This window comes from Drosophila ficusphila, unplaced genomic scaffold (assembly GCF_018152265.1).
Source record: "Drosophila ficusphila isolate 14025-0441.05 unplaced genomic scaffold, ASM1815226v1 contig_127, whole genome shotgun sequence".
NCBI lineage: Eukaryota > Metazoa > Arthropoda > Insecta > Diptera > Drosophilidae > Drosophila > Drosophila ficusphila.
In genome coordinates, this window is record NW_025064016.1 from 2,365,828 (window position 1) to 2,379,779 (window position 13,952).

General features: G+C 38.5%; 2 protein-coding genes across 2 annotated transcripts in view; both read left to right on the top strand.

Annotated features, from left to right (window-relative positions):
• Nucleotides 1-13,952, top strand: part of LOC108095078 — a 120,111-nt gene that overhangs the window by 14,243 nt on the left and 91,916 nt on the right.
• On the top strand, nucleotides 4,799-5,251 carry LOC108095082. Its single transcript, XM_017196010.1, has 2 exons — nucleotides 4,799-4,913; nucleotides 4,967-5,251. The coding sequence occupies exons 1-2, from the start codon at nucleotides 4,909-4,911 to the stop codon at nucleotides 5,139-5,141; spliced, it is 180 nt and encodes a 59-aa protein (XP_017051499.1). The 5' UTR covers nucleotides 4,799-4,908; the 3' UTR covers nucleotides 5,142-5,251.

Below are 13,952 nucleotides of genomic sequence, written 5' to 3' on the forward strand. Positions count from 1 at the left end.
AAATTGTTATACAAATATTTAACCCATTAATTCTTCCTTTTGCATAACTTTGTTCTGTATATTAACATATTTTTTTCGGCTTACACCCTCATATATTTTCTAATATTCTGTATTCTATGTGGGATACAAAATAATCAAAAAATTTGAACGTATTAAACGTATCAACGTATTAACAAAGGGAACTAGTACAATGTACGAAATGCACACTCGTTGTCTAGATATAGTTTTCCTCGCTGCAGTGCGATCGATGTTCCAAGTTTCTAACGAGCCATTGAAACTTTTAAGGGGAAAACCAAAAGATAAATCCTTCGAGTGGGGAGGGGAATAAACAAGAGTCGGACAAATAAGCAAATCAAAATGATGCCAACTAGTGGCACGAAATCAAATTGAAATTGAAACTAGACAAAGTGAATTGGCAGGGAGCCACACTTGCCATTGTGCAGTCATGGGGTTCGGGATGTAGGAAGGGTAGGGACTCGATGTGTTATACAATATTATCATGCTTATATAATTTGCCCGGACACACACATACACACATACATAGAGATGTAGAGACAAACACATGCGAAACTGCGATAAAGCTCGAGTAACAAAGTTGAATGGCTGTCTACATCGCAGGACGATTTTCGGGGAAAGGGAATTCCGGCGTATCAAAAGTTATTGTGCTTGTATCTCTGTGTGTGTGTGTGAGTGTTCAACTGGAGCCAGGGATTATCAAAGTATTAGAGGAGCAGCGCTCCAGACCGAGATTCAGACTCGGTTTTAGCTCCTGCGACAGCTCCATCTTGAGCTTTGACTGCTCCTAAGTTTTCGCACTTTATGGGACATCTTTGTCGCTGTCCTGCTTGCCAAATGCCTCGGGGGCTCATGTGGCAGGCTCTACTCGTCATAAAACCCCGCACCAACACACTGAGAAAGTATAACAAACTTAGTCAGTTAAAATATAAGAAGTTATATAATTTAAAGCAATTTTAAAAGTTATTGATATTACTTCTGACAAAAAGCGTAATGACATAAGTTTTTTCTAATTTATTTTATTCCATATATTTTTTGATTTTTTTTTTTTTTTTAATTTTAAGTAGCTTTTTCCTCTGAGTGCAGGCTCCACAGCCAGTGGAAATCGCAGAAAACGGAAGCTGGGCCAACGCACATGCATAAGTGAAAGACAAAAGACGCCAAAAGACAAAGGCACTGGCTAACAAGAAAAAAACATGAGATGGGGGCCAAAGGAAATAGGAACTAACAGGGCGGGAGGGCCAAAGTTAAAGGACCAGGAATTGCAACTTGCTGCGACATGTAAGAATTATTATCTGCTCTTGCACTTTCAAGTGGCCCCCAAAGAAAAAGAGAGAGGGAGACAATGAATAATGTCCTTGGCGCGCAATGCGGAAATGCAGGCAGCAAGGATCCAAAAGGATTCAGCAGTAGGTAAATAAAATAGAGCCATAAAGGAAATATGCTTTCACAAACATTTCAATCGACATAAAATTTTATAAGCGCCGTTTTATTTTCACTCAGCAAACAAAGTAACAAACACACATAGGGAATATATAAAATAAACTAACAACTTTTTCTAGCCTCAGGAATTTTCCACATTTTTGGCAACAAAAATTTCATAAATGTCTATGACGGATTGAATTTTTGCAGTATGCGGTTGCGGGGTTTGTTTATTATTTGTACAACTCTCTTCTATTTTGAAAATTGTTTGCTGCTTTAAATATGTTTTACGCGCTTTCCCGTCTCCGCCACATATTTGGCCCTTGGCCAAATTACTCGGTGCTAGCAAACGGGGCGTATGCGTAATGTGCTGGTTTTCTGACTTCGCTTTGAAGTGGTCCACGTGAGCATAACAAACAATGTGCCATCGGGCATTTTTCAGTATTTGCGAATTGACTGCTCTCTTTGTGGAGTTTTGTTTCCGTGTTTCCGTGTTTTTGTATTTTGTATTCATTATTTAATGGTGGCCAATTAAAATTTAATCAGTTGGCTAATTGAATTTAGTATAATGTGGGTCAGTCTGGGTTTTTGCGGTCGGGATTTATAATGGAGCTAATATTTTCGATAGCTGAGATTCGGAATTTTAAAATAGAGTTTTGATTGTATTTTGGATGTTTGGATAGTTTTTTCTTCCTGGAAATTAAATAAGTATTTTCTTAATATTCTATTCTATGTTAAATTATGTTCACAAAATCTTTAACATTTCTTTGTCTACATTCCTTCCGGCAAATCTAATGCTGTAAAGAAGAATATTTTTTAATCAATCATCATATCTGTCCCTCTTTTGATCATAACTTCCCCCTTTTACTTTTCGAAATAAAACCAAAATTATTACCTCGCCACCAAACCAACATTATTCTGGAATCATTTGTATTTATTTTTTTGTATCCGCTATGCAAATGAAGTTGTTCCTTCAAATGTTACAGTTCTATCTTTGTTTTTATTATTTCTGCAATTAAATTTCATTTGTGGAAAGCACCCACATACACACAAATGGAAGTGCCAGAGGGAAAAACAGCAAGAAGCAATTGCTGTGAAAGAAGTTGCCAAAAAAGGGAGAGAATGTCTATCAGGGAAAGCGGAGGGTAAAAACAACAAATAATAACGGCGTTGATTTCATTTCTCATCTGGACCTCCGCCCTTCTGGCCCTTTTATTTTGTCATCCCCTTCCATTGGCCGTCACTTTTTCGGGCTATTTCCTCCTTTTTGGCCGCTTTGTTTGTCTACTTGTTAGCAGCCGCCTTGGCATTAACACGTTAAAAATGCGCCGTCCGCTTTTCCGCCTTTCCCTCTGCTTTTCACTATTTCCGCTTCTTTATAAGTGAGCCATAAAAAACAAAAATCAACGAGCTTTCTGTCGCCCAACTCCTCGTTACTTGTTTGGCCATGTTTACGGAAATCATTAACATTTTCCTCAAGCTGCCAGCGCCGCTCTAATGAATTGGAAGATGAACCCCAGAAAATGACTGAGTAAAAAATAGCAAAATTATAATGCAGCACAAAAGCAATTTACATATTGAAGACTCAAGCTGGAAATGGCCAACGTGAATACATTAAAAGATAGAGTTTAGCATTAATTCCTTAATTAATTTTTTTGAGAGGTACGTAATTTAACCAATATATATAACTTTTTTGCATAGGAGATTTTTAAAAATGAATTCCAACGCATAAAAAATGACAAAACATCGACAAACAGATGGAAAATAAACTAACGATGCAGCTTGTTAAATATTAATACAGAGGTACGCCACTTGTAAACCTGTAAAAATTGAAAAAGTTATAGGTTTAGAAGTGCTGGAATCTGGTCACTTTTCTGCAAGTCCATTTTTTGCAATTCTTGAATGAAGGATATAAAAAATAACAAAACATCGACAAAAAAAATAGAAAATAAAGTAATGATGCAGCTTGTAAGATATTTTAATAACAAATTTATAGAGGAATGTCGCTTGTAAATCGGGGAATAATTGGAAATGTTGTGGTCTTAAAATTTTAAAAATGAACTTAAAGAGAAATTGGTTCCGGTGATTTATTAGGCTTACTTTGAATGTGGGTAATTGACGTACTTTTCCCACGCTTTCCCCAATTTCGAGCTTTTCCCGCACTATGATGGCCTGCTTTTCAAGCCCCATAACGCGACCCCAATGGGGCTTTACCCCCCAGCCACTCGGCACAACTCAACTTAACTTTTCACTTTCAATTTGCCAGGCTCTGCGGCCCATAAAGCGGGGCGTTTATGGCCAACACGCGTGGGCAACCCACCAAAAAAAGCGAAACTTTCATAATTCATAAGCTGCAGGAATAAACTGCCGGCTGAGAAAATCTACTAAGCTCACGGCAGCACTTGGATTTACACTTTATAGGCGGAGATGAGGCATGGGTTTCCGTGAGAAGGCCACAAATCATGTTATAACAACTTAATAAGTTGGGAAACTCTAGTCCAGCCAAAAAAAAATTTGAATATTGGCCCAGAGTAGGGACATGTGTCTAATATTCTATTCCCAATCCATATTTTTTTTCCGGTTTCTACCTCATGACATGCGCATTTTCCTGCTACATCATCAGAACCAAACAAAAAAAAAAAAAAATGGAGAGGAAGATGAGACCACTCCTCGATGCTTTTTATTTGCGCTGGCTTTTTATGACATTTCAAGGGAAAATTTATATAATAATCATAAAAGCGGGAGAGCATGACCGTTGCGGAAATGCTGCGATTTATTTGTATTTGCAGAGTCTTTTCCGCTCACTATGTTTGTGTTTTATTTGCAGCCAATTGATTTGACTGGCGGCTGGCAACTGGTAAGAGCGATGATGGGTACGATATTCCCGGGGAGTGGGAGTGCGTTTCCTTTTTTCGCCGCTCCCGGGGATTGTTTTTGGCGATGGCGAACATAAAAGTGTAACATCATATGGCCGGAGCACTCCTCTTTCGGTGCACGAAGCCATCATTGTTGCCACTGCGGCTCACTTTATGTGGCATGAATGCTTTTATGACCGCCCACACATATCGAGCAAGGAAAAGCGGGAAAAGCTTGTACGGCCGTTTCACTGGGCATCAAATCAGGAAATTGTTGCAATTAAAGTGTAAATAATGATGCAGCTAACAATGAATTACGAGTGAGTGGGAAAGAGTGGAAACGAAGTTTTTTTTTTAACTTATTTAAGCCGATTACGTCAGCAACTAATGATATAAGCAAAAATTATATTTGCTCTTTAATAATTTTTGTGGGCTTAACCTTTAACATTAACTTACCTCTAAAAATGTCATTAATATATACGAACCAAGTAGGTCGAGTCGTAATATTCATGAACCATATTATATTTTTACTAAGAATATTTCAGTTTACCCTAAAAACTCCACAAGGAAACATCAAACTTTCCATTTTGTTTTACTTTTACAAAATACAACCAAAATGTTGTGAGTATCAGGCTAAATTGTTTCTTGCAATTATTTGACCAATCCTTTGTCAGTGAATCTTTCGATTGGAATGCGGGACTCGATTTAAAGAAGTATCGTGATGTAAAGCAACGCGTTTCTAGAAAAATCGGCGACTTAGAGCGCAAAGGAATTCAGTGGGGTCGTCGCATTGGCATTGAAGACGGCAAGGATGATGCTTTCTTTCGGTTTATGAGGGAGAACGCCTGAGCTCATCTACTAAATTCGAATTATGTGTATACGGAATACATAATTTCAGTTAATTTAAGTCCAGAACAAGAAAATACTCGTTTAATAAACAAAATGAATTGCCTTTTGAACATGTTCTTTTTTCTTTTGACACTCTGCTCAATTATTCGCTTAGCCTTTTATGATGCTTTTGCCTGAACAACGATTCAACCGCAAAAATGAAAAAGTCAAAAGTGAATGAAAAAAATAACCGAAAATTTTCCACAGGCTCAGCCAAGCTGAAACATATGGCACTTTTCATATGGCACAGGGAAAACTCAAAAGTGAGATTGGTGGCGTGCAAAAAGTTTCGGAAAAATTGCAGAAAAATGACATTAATTTTAATACAGCACAACAGGACGGAAAAAAAATCCATCAAATTTGTCCAGTTTTCCCACTCGTTTTTTTAATTAAAAATTGTTTGTGGCGCGCATTTTGCATTTTTGAAAAGTGGACAGAGGATGTATAGCCGTGAATTTTTATTGAGGATTTCCTTTTATTGGGGACGAAAAGAATCCTTTACCTTTCCCCGCCGCACCGCCTGTCACTTGAACTGTCAATTACATTTGTGAACCGCTCGTCCTCGAGTTTTCCACATCAAACTCATTTTCCTGTGCATGCATGCGAAATTTTCTTCGGTTCTCTTATATTCGTTTTCATCTTTTTCGGATTTCCCGCCCATATTGTACTTATATTTCTCAGTAGCGGCATTTGATTAACATTTAAATTTGCTTTTGGCGTATGTGCAACTGACAGTTGAGTCTGGCTTGGGATGCGGTATGTTTTCTTTCCGCTCCCACTCGAATTTCCCTTGGTCCGTGGATCGAGTATCGAGTGCAAATTGTGTGCTTATGACACACAATAATCAATTGTTTTAGCCTCACTTATCGAGTGCCAATAGAATCCTAGCCGGGTCCTGCTATGGACATTCGATTCGGTTCGAGTCAAGTCCGGTTATTGATGATAGCTCTGGAAATCGGACGACACTCCAGCATCCAGCATTTATTTGTATTATTCGCTGGGGCAAATTGTTTATTGTTTATTGATATGAAATATTATTCTCGGCTGCCTAGAAAATTTGCATGCGTTGATTGCTAAAATGAAGAGTACTCTGCAAAGCAAAACAAAATACTGCTGTTCGTTTGGCATTTGAAATGATTTAAGTTGATTAAGAAAATGATGAAAAGAGCATATGATTTTATCCGAAAAACTCTTAAATTCTGATTTAAAGTATAAATTAAATGAAAAATGTTTGAAATGCGCTATATTTTAAATAATAAAGTTATTTAAGATCTTTACTTAAGAGCAGCCAAAGTTTTATCTGTAATCAAAAACCATACTTTATATTCCACTCTAAAAAACATTTCTCTTTAAGAACATACTTCAAGAAATGCAAAATCTGCGTCTTGCGAGTGTATGGGACTCAGCCAAAGTAGATCCTGGCCAGAATGGTGGCAGGACTTAAGTACGTGTTGATTATGGAGCGTGTTTGTTATTATTATTGTTGCAGCAACATCTTCCTCTCCGCTGTTGTGGTTAATGGCAGTGCGGATGTGGATGAGGGGGGAAAACTTCTACACCATTTACCATATTCCACGACTAGCAGCGAACGTAGTTTTTTATGCAAATATTTAAGAGCATCATCGAAGGCACGGCGAGTGCAAGATTCTTTCCACTCAACGGGGTGTCTGTGTCTGTATGCGTGCGTGTGTGTGTGTGTTTTTGCGTGTGCAATAATGCCCTTTGTATGTGTGAAAGTGTGGGTGCTTGGAGAAGGGGTTTTCCCCCTGGTAAGCCAAATGTAGATATATGTTTATGTCTGTGCACTACACTCGACGATAAAATCGTCATGTAGTCGTAATGTCTGCATCAAATTGCATTTGCCCAACGCCTCAGCCACGTCGCTAACTCTCAGCCCCGCCCATTTTTCGCATCCGCCTCCATTTCGCACTCCTTTTACCGTACTTTTTTCTAGAGACAGGATATGGGGCTTCCATATGTGTCGACATCGTCAACGCAATGTGTATTTATGCATAGTTTAATGCGGTTCAATGTCTGGTAACGACATCAAAACACATCCAGAAGGGAAGGGATTCCGGGGGGAGTTATCCACCCACTCTGCTCCCTGGAGTCATAATCATAATCAGGAATCATAGTCAGTCGCAGGGTACAAAAAAAAAAAAAAAAAAACGAGAGGAAACTGCATCTGAGCTGAATAGATATTTTTATTATTTTCAAATTGAATTCGCATATCGTTACTAACGTCAAAGATCAAGGGAAATCGGGGAGCGCATTGAAACTGCGCTCGAACGCACGTTAACCAAATCGGATTTGTTTAATATATGATCCGGAATTCGAATTTGATTGCTAAGTGCATTTCATGTGCGTATCGATGGTTTGGCGATGTTATGACGGGATTTAAGTGGGGGGATTAAATGACAAAATAAGGGAAATCCTAAACGGACACGATTATGCGGATTTCATGGATTTTAAGGGATTACATATGAGAGTGGATAGTGCAAATTGGGTAGGGCAAAGTAAATGGAATGGGCTTAAAATTTGGATCAACAAATTAATTTATTAAGCTTCAGTTAATAACAAAAACTCAAGACTAAGCAAATCCTAAAGAACTTTCCCCAAATTTCTTCCTAAGATAAGACAAAAGAAATATGAGCCTGGCAGCCTTCTTTGCAAACTATTTTAAGTTCATCCTGGACTCGACCTTGGCTTTTTCGAGGACCAAACAAGACGCCCCATTCGTGTCATTTGCTCGTCTGGAGGCATTTTATCATTCTGCTGATTTGAAGTACCAGCAGAGATGTATTTCACTCAGTGTCCTGTATCTTGTTTCTGCGTAGCCTCGTGTCCTTCGCCACTCGACGATTTGAAGATGCAAAAATGTCCATTTAACCGAGATTTATGGCAGCCAGCAGGGTTATTTATGGCAATTTGTTTTATTTACACGATATCTGCCAGTGGCCAGATGGAAAGCCACCTCCATTCCCTGGCACTAAGCACTCGCAAATAAATTTGCACAAATTATTATGGGTCATGGGGATTAAATGCAAACACGGCCTGGTGAAAAAAGCGCCGAGTTGTGCCTATAGCCACGGTTAAATGGATGAAATTCGATGGGAAAATAGCTTGGAAGGGTGGAAATTCAGTGGGAAATGCCGCCGGCGGGTCAGTTTATCGCATTTATTGGCGCTCTATATTTTATACATAAATTCTGAGCCACGCTTCGGTGTTGCAGGTGCATCAGCTGCACACAAAAACAAACGGGCAAACACCCAGACAAACAGAGAAATGGAACCAAATGCAAATAGCTTAATACACATTTTTTGGCATGGCCAAAACAAGCTTTTCCCTCTCTTATTTTATCCTCACCTATATATACACATATATCTGCGTGTATATAGATGGAAAATAGAGAGCGCCGGCAGCATAATGAATGCCACATAAATCCACTGGCTCCGTGCTCTAGATTTCATGGCTATGATTTTGTAATAAAAATGCATTTTTATTACGAAAATAAATTGCATTCCTTTCGCTGCCTTTTCTTTGTTTATCATTTTTTGCGCTCTTTTGTCAGATTGTTTGGATAGTTGAAGTGGGTGAGATAAATCCCTCAAATCTTTATTTAAATTTTCACGCAAAAATTATTTAACAAATTGTGAAAAGAACGAATGGCGGATGGAAAACGGCGTCGAACCGCCAAATATTAATTAGTTAATTAAGGTTCAATGGCCCAGAAATGTGGCAAACTGGAAACGATTTCTTATTTAGCTGATTGCCCCTGGGTTAATGTCCCGTGTACGTAATGGGAATTAATTTTGGGTACCAGGCAACTGTAATAAAGATCTAAAGAAAGGATACCTTTAACGAAAGATAGATACATTTTTTTGAACTTGACTAATTAGAAGTCTTTAATAATGTTCTGAAAAGGGAAATATAAAAGGAACTTAAATGTTCCAAAAATGTATTTATTTATTTACGCTTTTGAAAAGTTTAGCTTGCCATCCTCGCCCGTTCCAAACCATTTAAATTGATTTAGTGTAAGCCTCAAAATATATTGCGTATACGCGATGTGAGCCGCTTAGCAGGCAAAACTGTTGCATGTTAAACGGGTTTTCGTGTCGTAAAAACCGCAAAAGCCAAGCAGCAACAAAAAACAGACAACAAATGGCAATGCAAATCCAAAATGGCGTCAACTACAAGAAGAGCAGCGAACAACAACAATGTCAATCCCTTTTTAAAAACTTTTATTGTGCAGTCGAGCGTAAACAAAAATGCCCCTAAAATATGTACAAATACAAGGACGAGACACCCACACAGACAAACAATATGGCGTGGAAAACTAATATGCTTTAATGGCTTAGGACTTTCAGGACTTTGAATGGCTGCCATCACAATGTTATCCTTTTCTTCAGCCTGTATGTCTCGTGGCTTTTTGCGTAAACAAGTCAGGGGGATAAAAAGCCAAGCGAAACACTTCTACACTGTGAAAAAACATGCTTTTAATATTTAATATGATAGTTAAATATGATAAGATACTTAGATTAAATTAAAGTAAAAATAAATGTTATATCGAGATGAATTTTATATGAGAAATAATACAAATCTAAACCATATAAATAATATCTATTTTTAATCTGAATAATCTAAAGCCTAATGCAAATTGTTCGGTAAATTTATTTTTATAAAAAAAAGTTTAGAGTTTAAACCTTTTTTTTTACCATGTTAAAAGTGTTTCCGCTCTTTTTAGCGCTTCTGCGATTCTGTTGGTGACTGCTGCATATGTTTGGCTTGGCTTGCGTCTGCTTAATGCGCAAAATATTGCGATGATCAATAACAATCGCCTGTCCCCTGCAGCTCTAAGCTAAGGACCCGTTCCCGTTCCCGTTCCGACCATGGAAATCCCCCTTTAACTCCCTTTTGCCATTTGTTGTTATCATGTTTGGCGTCATTATTGTTGTAATTTATTTACGCTCTGCACATTTTTCGCTTACGCCTTTGCTCAGTTTTTGCCTTTTGTCCGTTTGTATTATGTGTGTGGGACTTTTATCAGTTGCGACAAATGTGGCAAGCTGGAAAAGCCCATTCCTCCAGCACAAACTCGCACACACACACATATAGAGTTTTTCCCCGGCCATGGTGTGTGTGCATTTGGCATGTGTGCTCAGCGTTTGATCTTTCAATTATGGTTTATGGTTGATTGATAATTGAATGTCTAATGTGGGCAGCAAAACCCGAAATCAAAGTCTTCGACTTATTAGGGAATAGGTTAATGTTGGTTTTTGGCTCGTGGGAGAGATATTTAGACAAGAAATCAGTGTTTCGAAGTCTGTTGCAAATTGTAGTTTTAGACCAAGTCAATCGACCGAGAAACTTTTGATAATAAGAATTTGTATTAATTGAAATTAGATGGTATGTTTACCCAAAGTAATTTTAACATTTTTAGAACCAACAAGTTGATTTTAAATGTTCTTCTTTCTTGCTCAACATTGTGACTCTCAGCAACAGCATTAAATCTGGGTTTTCTTTTTTCCGAGATAATAAATTATATAAGAACGAGGTTAACACATTCAGTTGACCCTCCCTGAAAGCTGGCCAAGTGAAAACCTGAATAAGTGGCATCTGCTCTTTGTATGACCCCCTTTCTACCCCCTCCACACCTGTCATGCATTAATTTGCGCAAATGACAAAAGCATGTTTGCTAATGGAAAACCTGTCTGTCAAATTTGCTTAAGTGAGTAAAATTTATTCTCACCTTGGTACTTTTTCGCTGTCCACTCGCTTTTCCTTGTCCTTTACCTTTCTTGAATGTCAAGAATGACTTTCCGTGTTGACTCGACATCGGGGTTAATAATGATCGGACATAATTAGTGGCTAGAGTGCAGTTCGTGTTGGAATTGCAGTGGCTGGCAAATGGGCTTCGGGACTCTCTCATTTATCATCCGATTGTGGAAATCGTCTGCATTTGACACTTTCCTCTGGCCAAACAATAAATTTAAGGCCAGTCCGAAGTGAGAGCAACAAATTATCCCCCAGCACACATGCCGACACAATTAGTTAGGAACTCGGTGAAGAAAAAACCGAAACACCACAAAAATAAAACTTGAAATGAAAACTATGCTCTGGTGATTTATGTTCTCCGAAACTTACCCAAAGAAACGGGCTAGACAGTGCCGGAAAATCCGAAACTATGCTATGCAAAACTTCAAAAACAACTGCCGAGGGGGAGGGGAAAATCGAGGGGAAAAGGCCAAGCCGCAGCAATAAAAATTGACGGCAGGGCTAAGGATAAAGGAGCCTGCCTATAAGGGCTACCAACTCTGGGCAAAAACCGAGGGAAACAGAAACTAAGCCACATGTGTCGCGCCCCGATCGAAAGCGCCGTAAATTAGGTCAGCGGGAAAAAGGGAAAATGTCGAGGGCGCTGCGGAAAATCGGGAAAACCTTCAGCGAGAGTGTAACTCACCCACAGCGGAACAAATCGCTGAAGCATACCAAATCATGGGGGTAAAACGTGCTCACACTTTAAACGTATCAAGCTGGTAGGTTTTACTTGCAGTGAGAAAAAAGGCTTAGAAGCTTAGGAAGGAGTTCGAGAAAAAATAGATTTTTATCATAAGTCAATGATTTATTTCAGTTCTAATTTTTTTAATTTTAAATTTTTGGGTTTGAAAAATAACGATTCCGTTTTACATTCTATTTATTTTCTGAAATATTTTTTTTCTCGTGCAAAACAAGCTCATCCTATACGAGAAGAAATATATAAAAGTACTCCATTTGCCGCAGTAAATGTATTTATCAATTTGCAATTGCAAGAAGCGCAACCAGACAAAAGCGAAATCACAGGGAATTACATTTTATTGCCATGCGGTTATATATATTTTTAGTTTTTTTTTTTTTGTGGGGGGGGAAGCTGAACTCCTTTTCAATGGATAGTCAGGTGCCTAGACCTGCACTAAATAACTTAGTGCAACCTTCTCCACAGTTTCTGCTTTTCTGGGTGGCAAACTTTACTTTCGGCACGGGCAAAAGTTTCAGGAGTGTGTGTAAGCCACGAATTTCTTTATTTTTAGCCATTGCTGCAGTTTAAAGTTAAGCCAAGTCGTTGAAAAGTTGGCTTTGCGGCCAACGGCAGCCGGAAGGCTTCAAAATAAATGCGCTGTGAAAGTCAATCAAGTGTTGCAACATCGGCTTTCTATCCGCTGCCCCTTTTGCCATCTTCTCTCCGGTTTTCCCAGTAACGCCATTTACATCTTGATTGCAATTGATAGGTGGTTGGCAGGATAAGTCGAGTGGAGCAGGAGATAGTTAAAAGTGCCTGGCATATCCGATTAAATATTAATCACGTTTAAAGTGGACGGCGGAGAATCTGCTGAAATCGATGGATAATGAAATGCAGTTCAGTAATTAATTTGCACAATTAATGGCTCCATTTAAATACGGTAACCGTTTTTATAAAGTTTAATCAACTCACTCACGTTTAAAATTGATTATTCGGAGTAGTTCTGAGTATATTTTTGTTTAAATAACAAAAAAAAAAAAATGGCTTAAGGTGTTTTTTTTTTAGGTATCCTAAGTTACCTGCCTCATTCATTTCCCCCAACTTTATTTTTCCCATTTTCCTGTTAGGCCTACAAAATAATTGCCTGGTTCTACTGCCACCAAACTCCATTTCAGTTCTCCGTGGATTTCAAACCCATGGGAATAAGTTTCGGTTTCTCGCCCGACGTTTGTGTTTCCCAAACTTCCCCCAAACTTGCCTTCATCATCCGAATGCGACTGTAAAATTATACAAATTAATTTGGGAGCGACAATTGCGTCGAGTCTCATTTGAGTGGGAAAAATACGACGAAAAGTGGGGGAATGAATTCCCTAGACGGGAGGATCTATTCCGGTTGCCATTTCCTGTTTTGGCGGCGGGCTGTGGGTGTGGCATCGCATTAATTATGCTCAAGTGTCCGCTGGGAAAGCGGCCAACACTTGTTCCATAATGACTTTTGTACCATCAGACGACACGCCCCCAAAAAAATGGAAAAAAAGGGGACATCAGGCTTTTGATTTGATTTAGGGTCCAAGAAGCTTTAAAAGGCAGCAGGCGAGGGAAAACGAAAGCTTTTTAATGCACAAAACTAAGCGTCAAGCGTCGTGCTGAAAATTTATCGGTCCAGCAGTAAGGCAATATATCAAAGATTTATGTCAGCATCATCACCCACCTAAAAAAGATAGAGACGGAATGGAAGAAATAGAAAGAGGGCAACAATAAACCAACTATAAATTCGGGAAAGAAAGTAAATAAAACGAAAAGAAAAACACTGAAAAGCGAAGGAAAATTGGTGAGTGTAAAAATGTAATTGAGCAGCAGTCTCCAGTCTATCTTTTATATGTGTGTGTGTGAGTTGGGAAAAGTAGAAAAACAAATGGCAAGCAAATTGTAAACCTTATCAGAGCCTGTAGCTTCAGGATGGGAAAGGAAAATGGGAAATCGGATAAACTGGAGAAGAGCAAACATGCAAATAAATCTGTGGCTCTCAGAAGTTGCTCTACTTAATTTGATTGAAGGAAAAACTTTAAAAAAAATGCGAAACGAAAGAGAATCGGGTGACCCAAGAAGAAGACAGCTGCTTCTAGGATTTTCTTTTAAAGGAAATATAAAACTTTAATTTGTACTGCAAAAGTTTTGAAGTAAAAGTGGAAGCAGAGCTCGAAGTCGATCTTCTGCTGATTTGTTTTCCTCCAGAAAAGATTTTGCTGACAAAAAAAAATTTGATTTTAACTAAG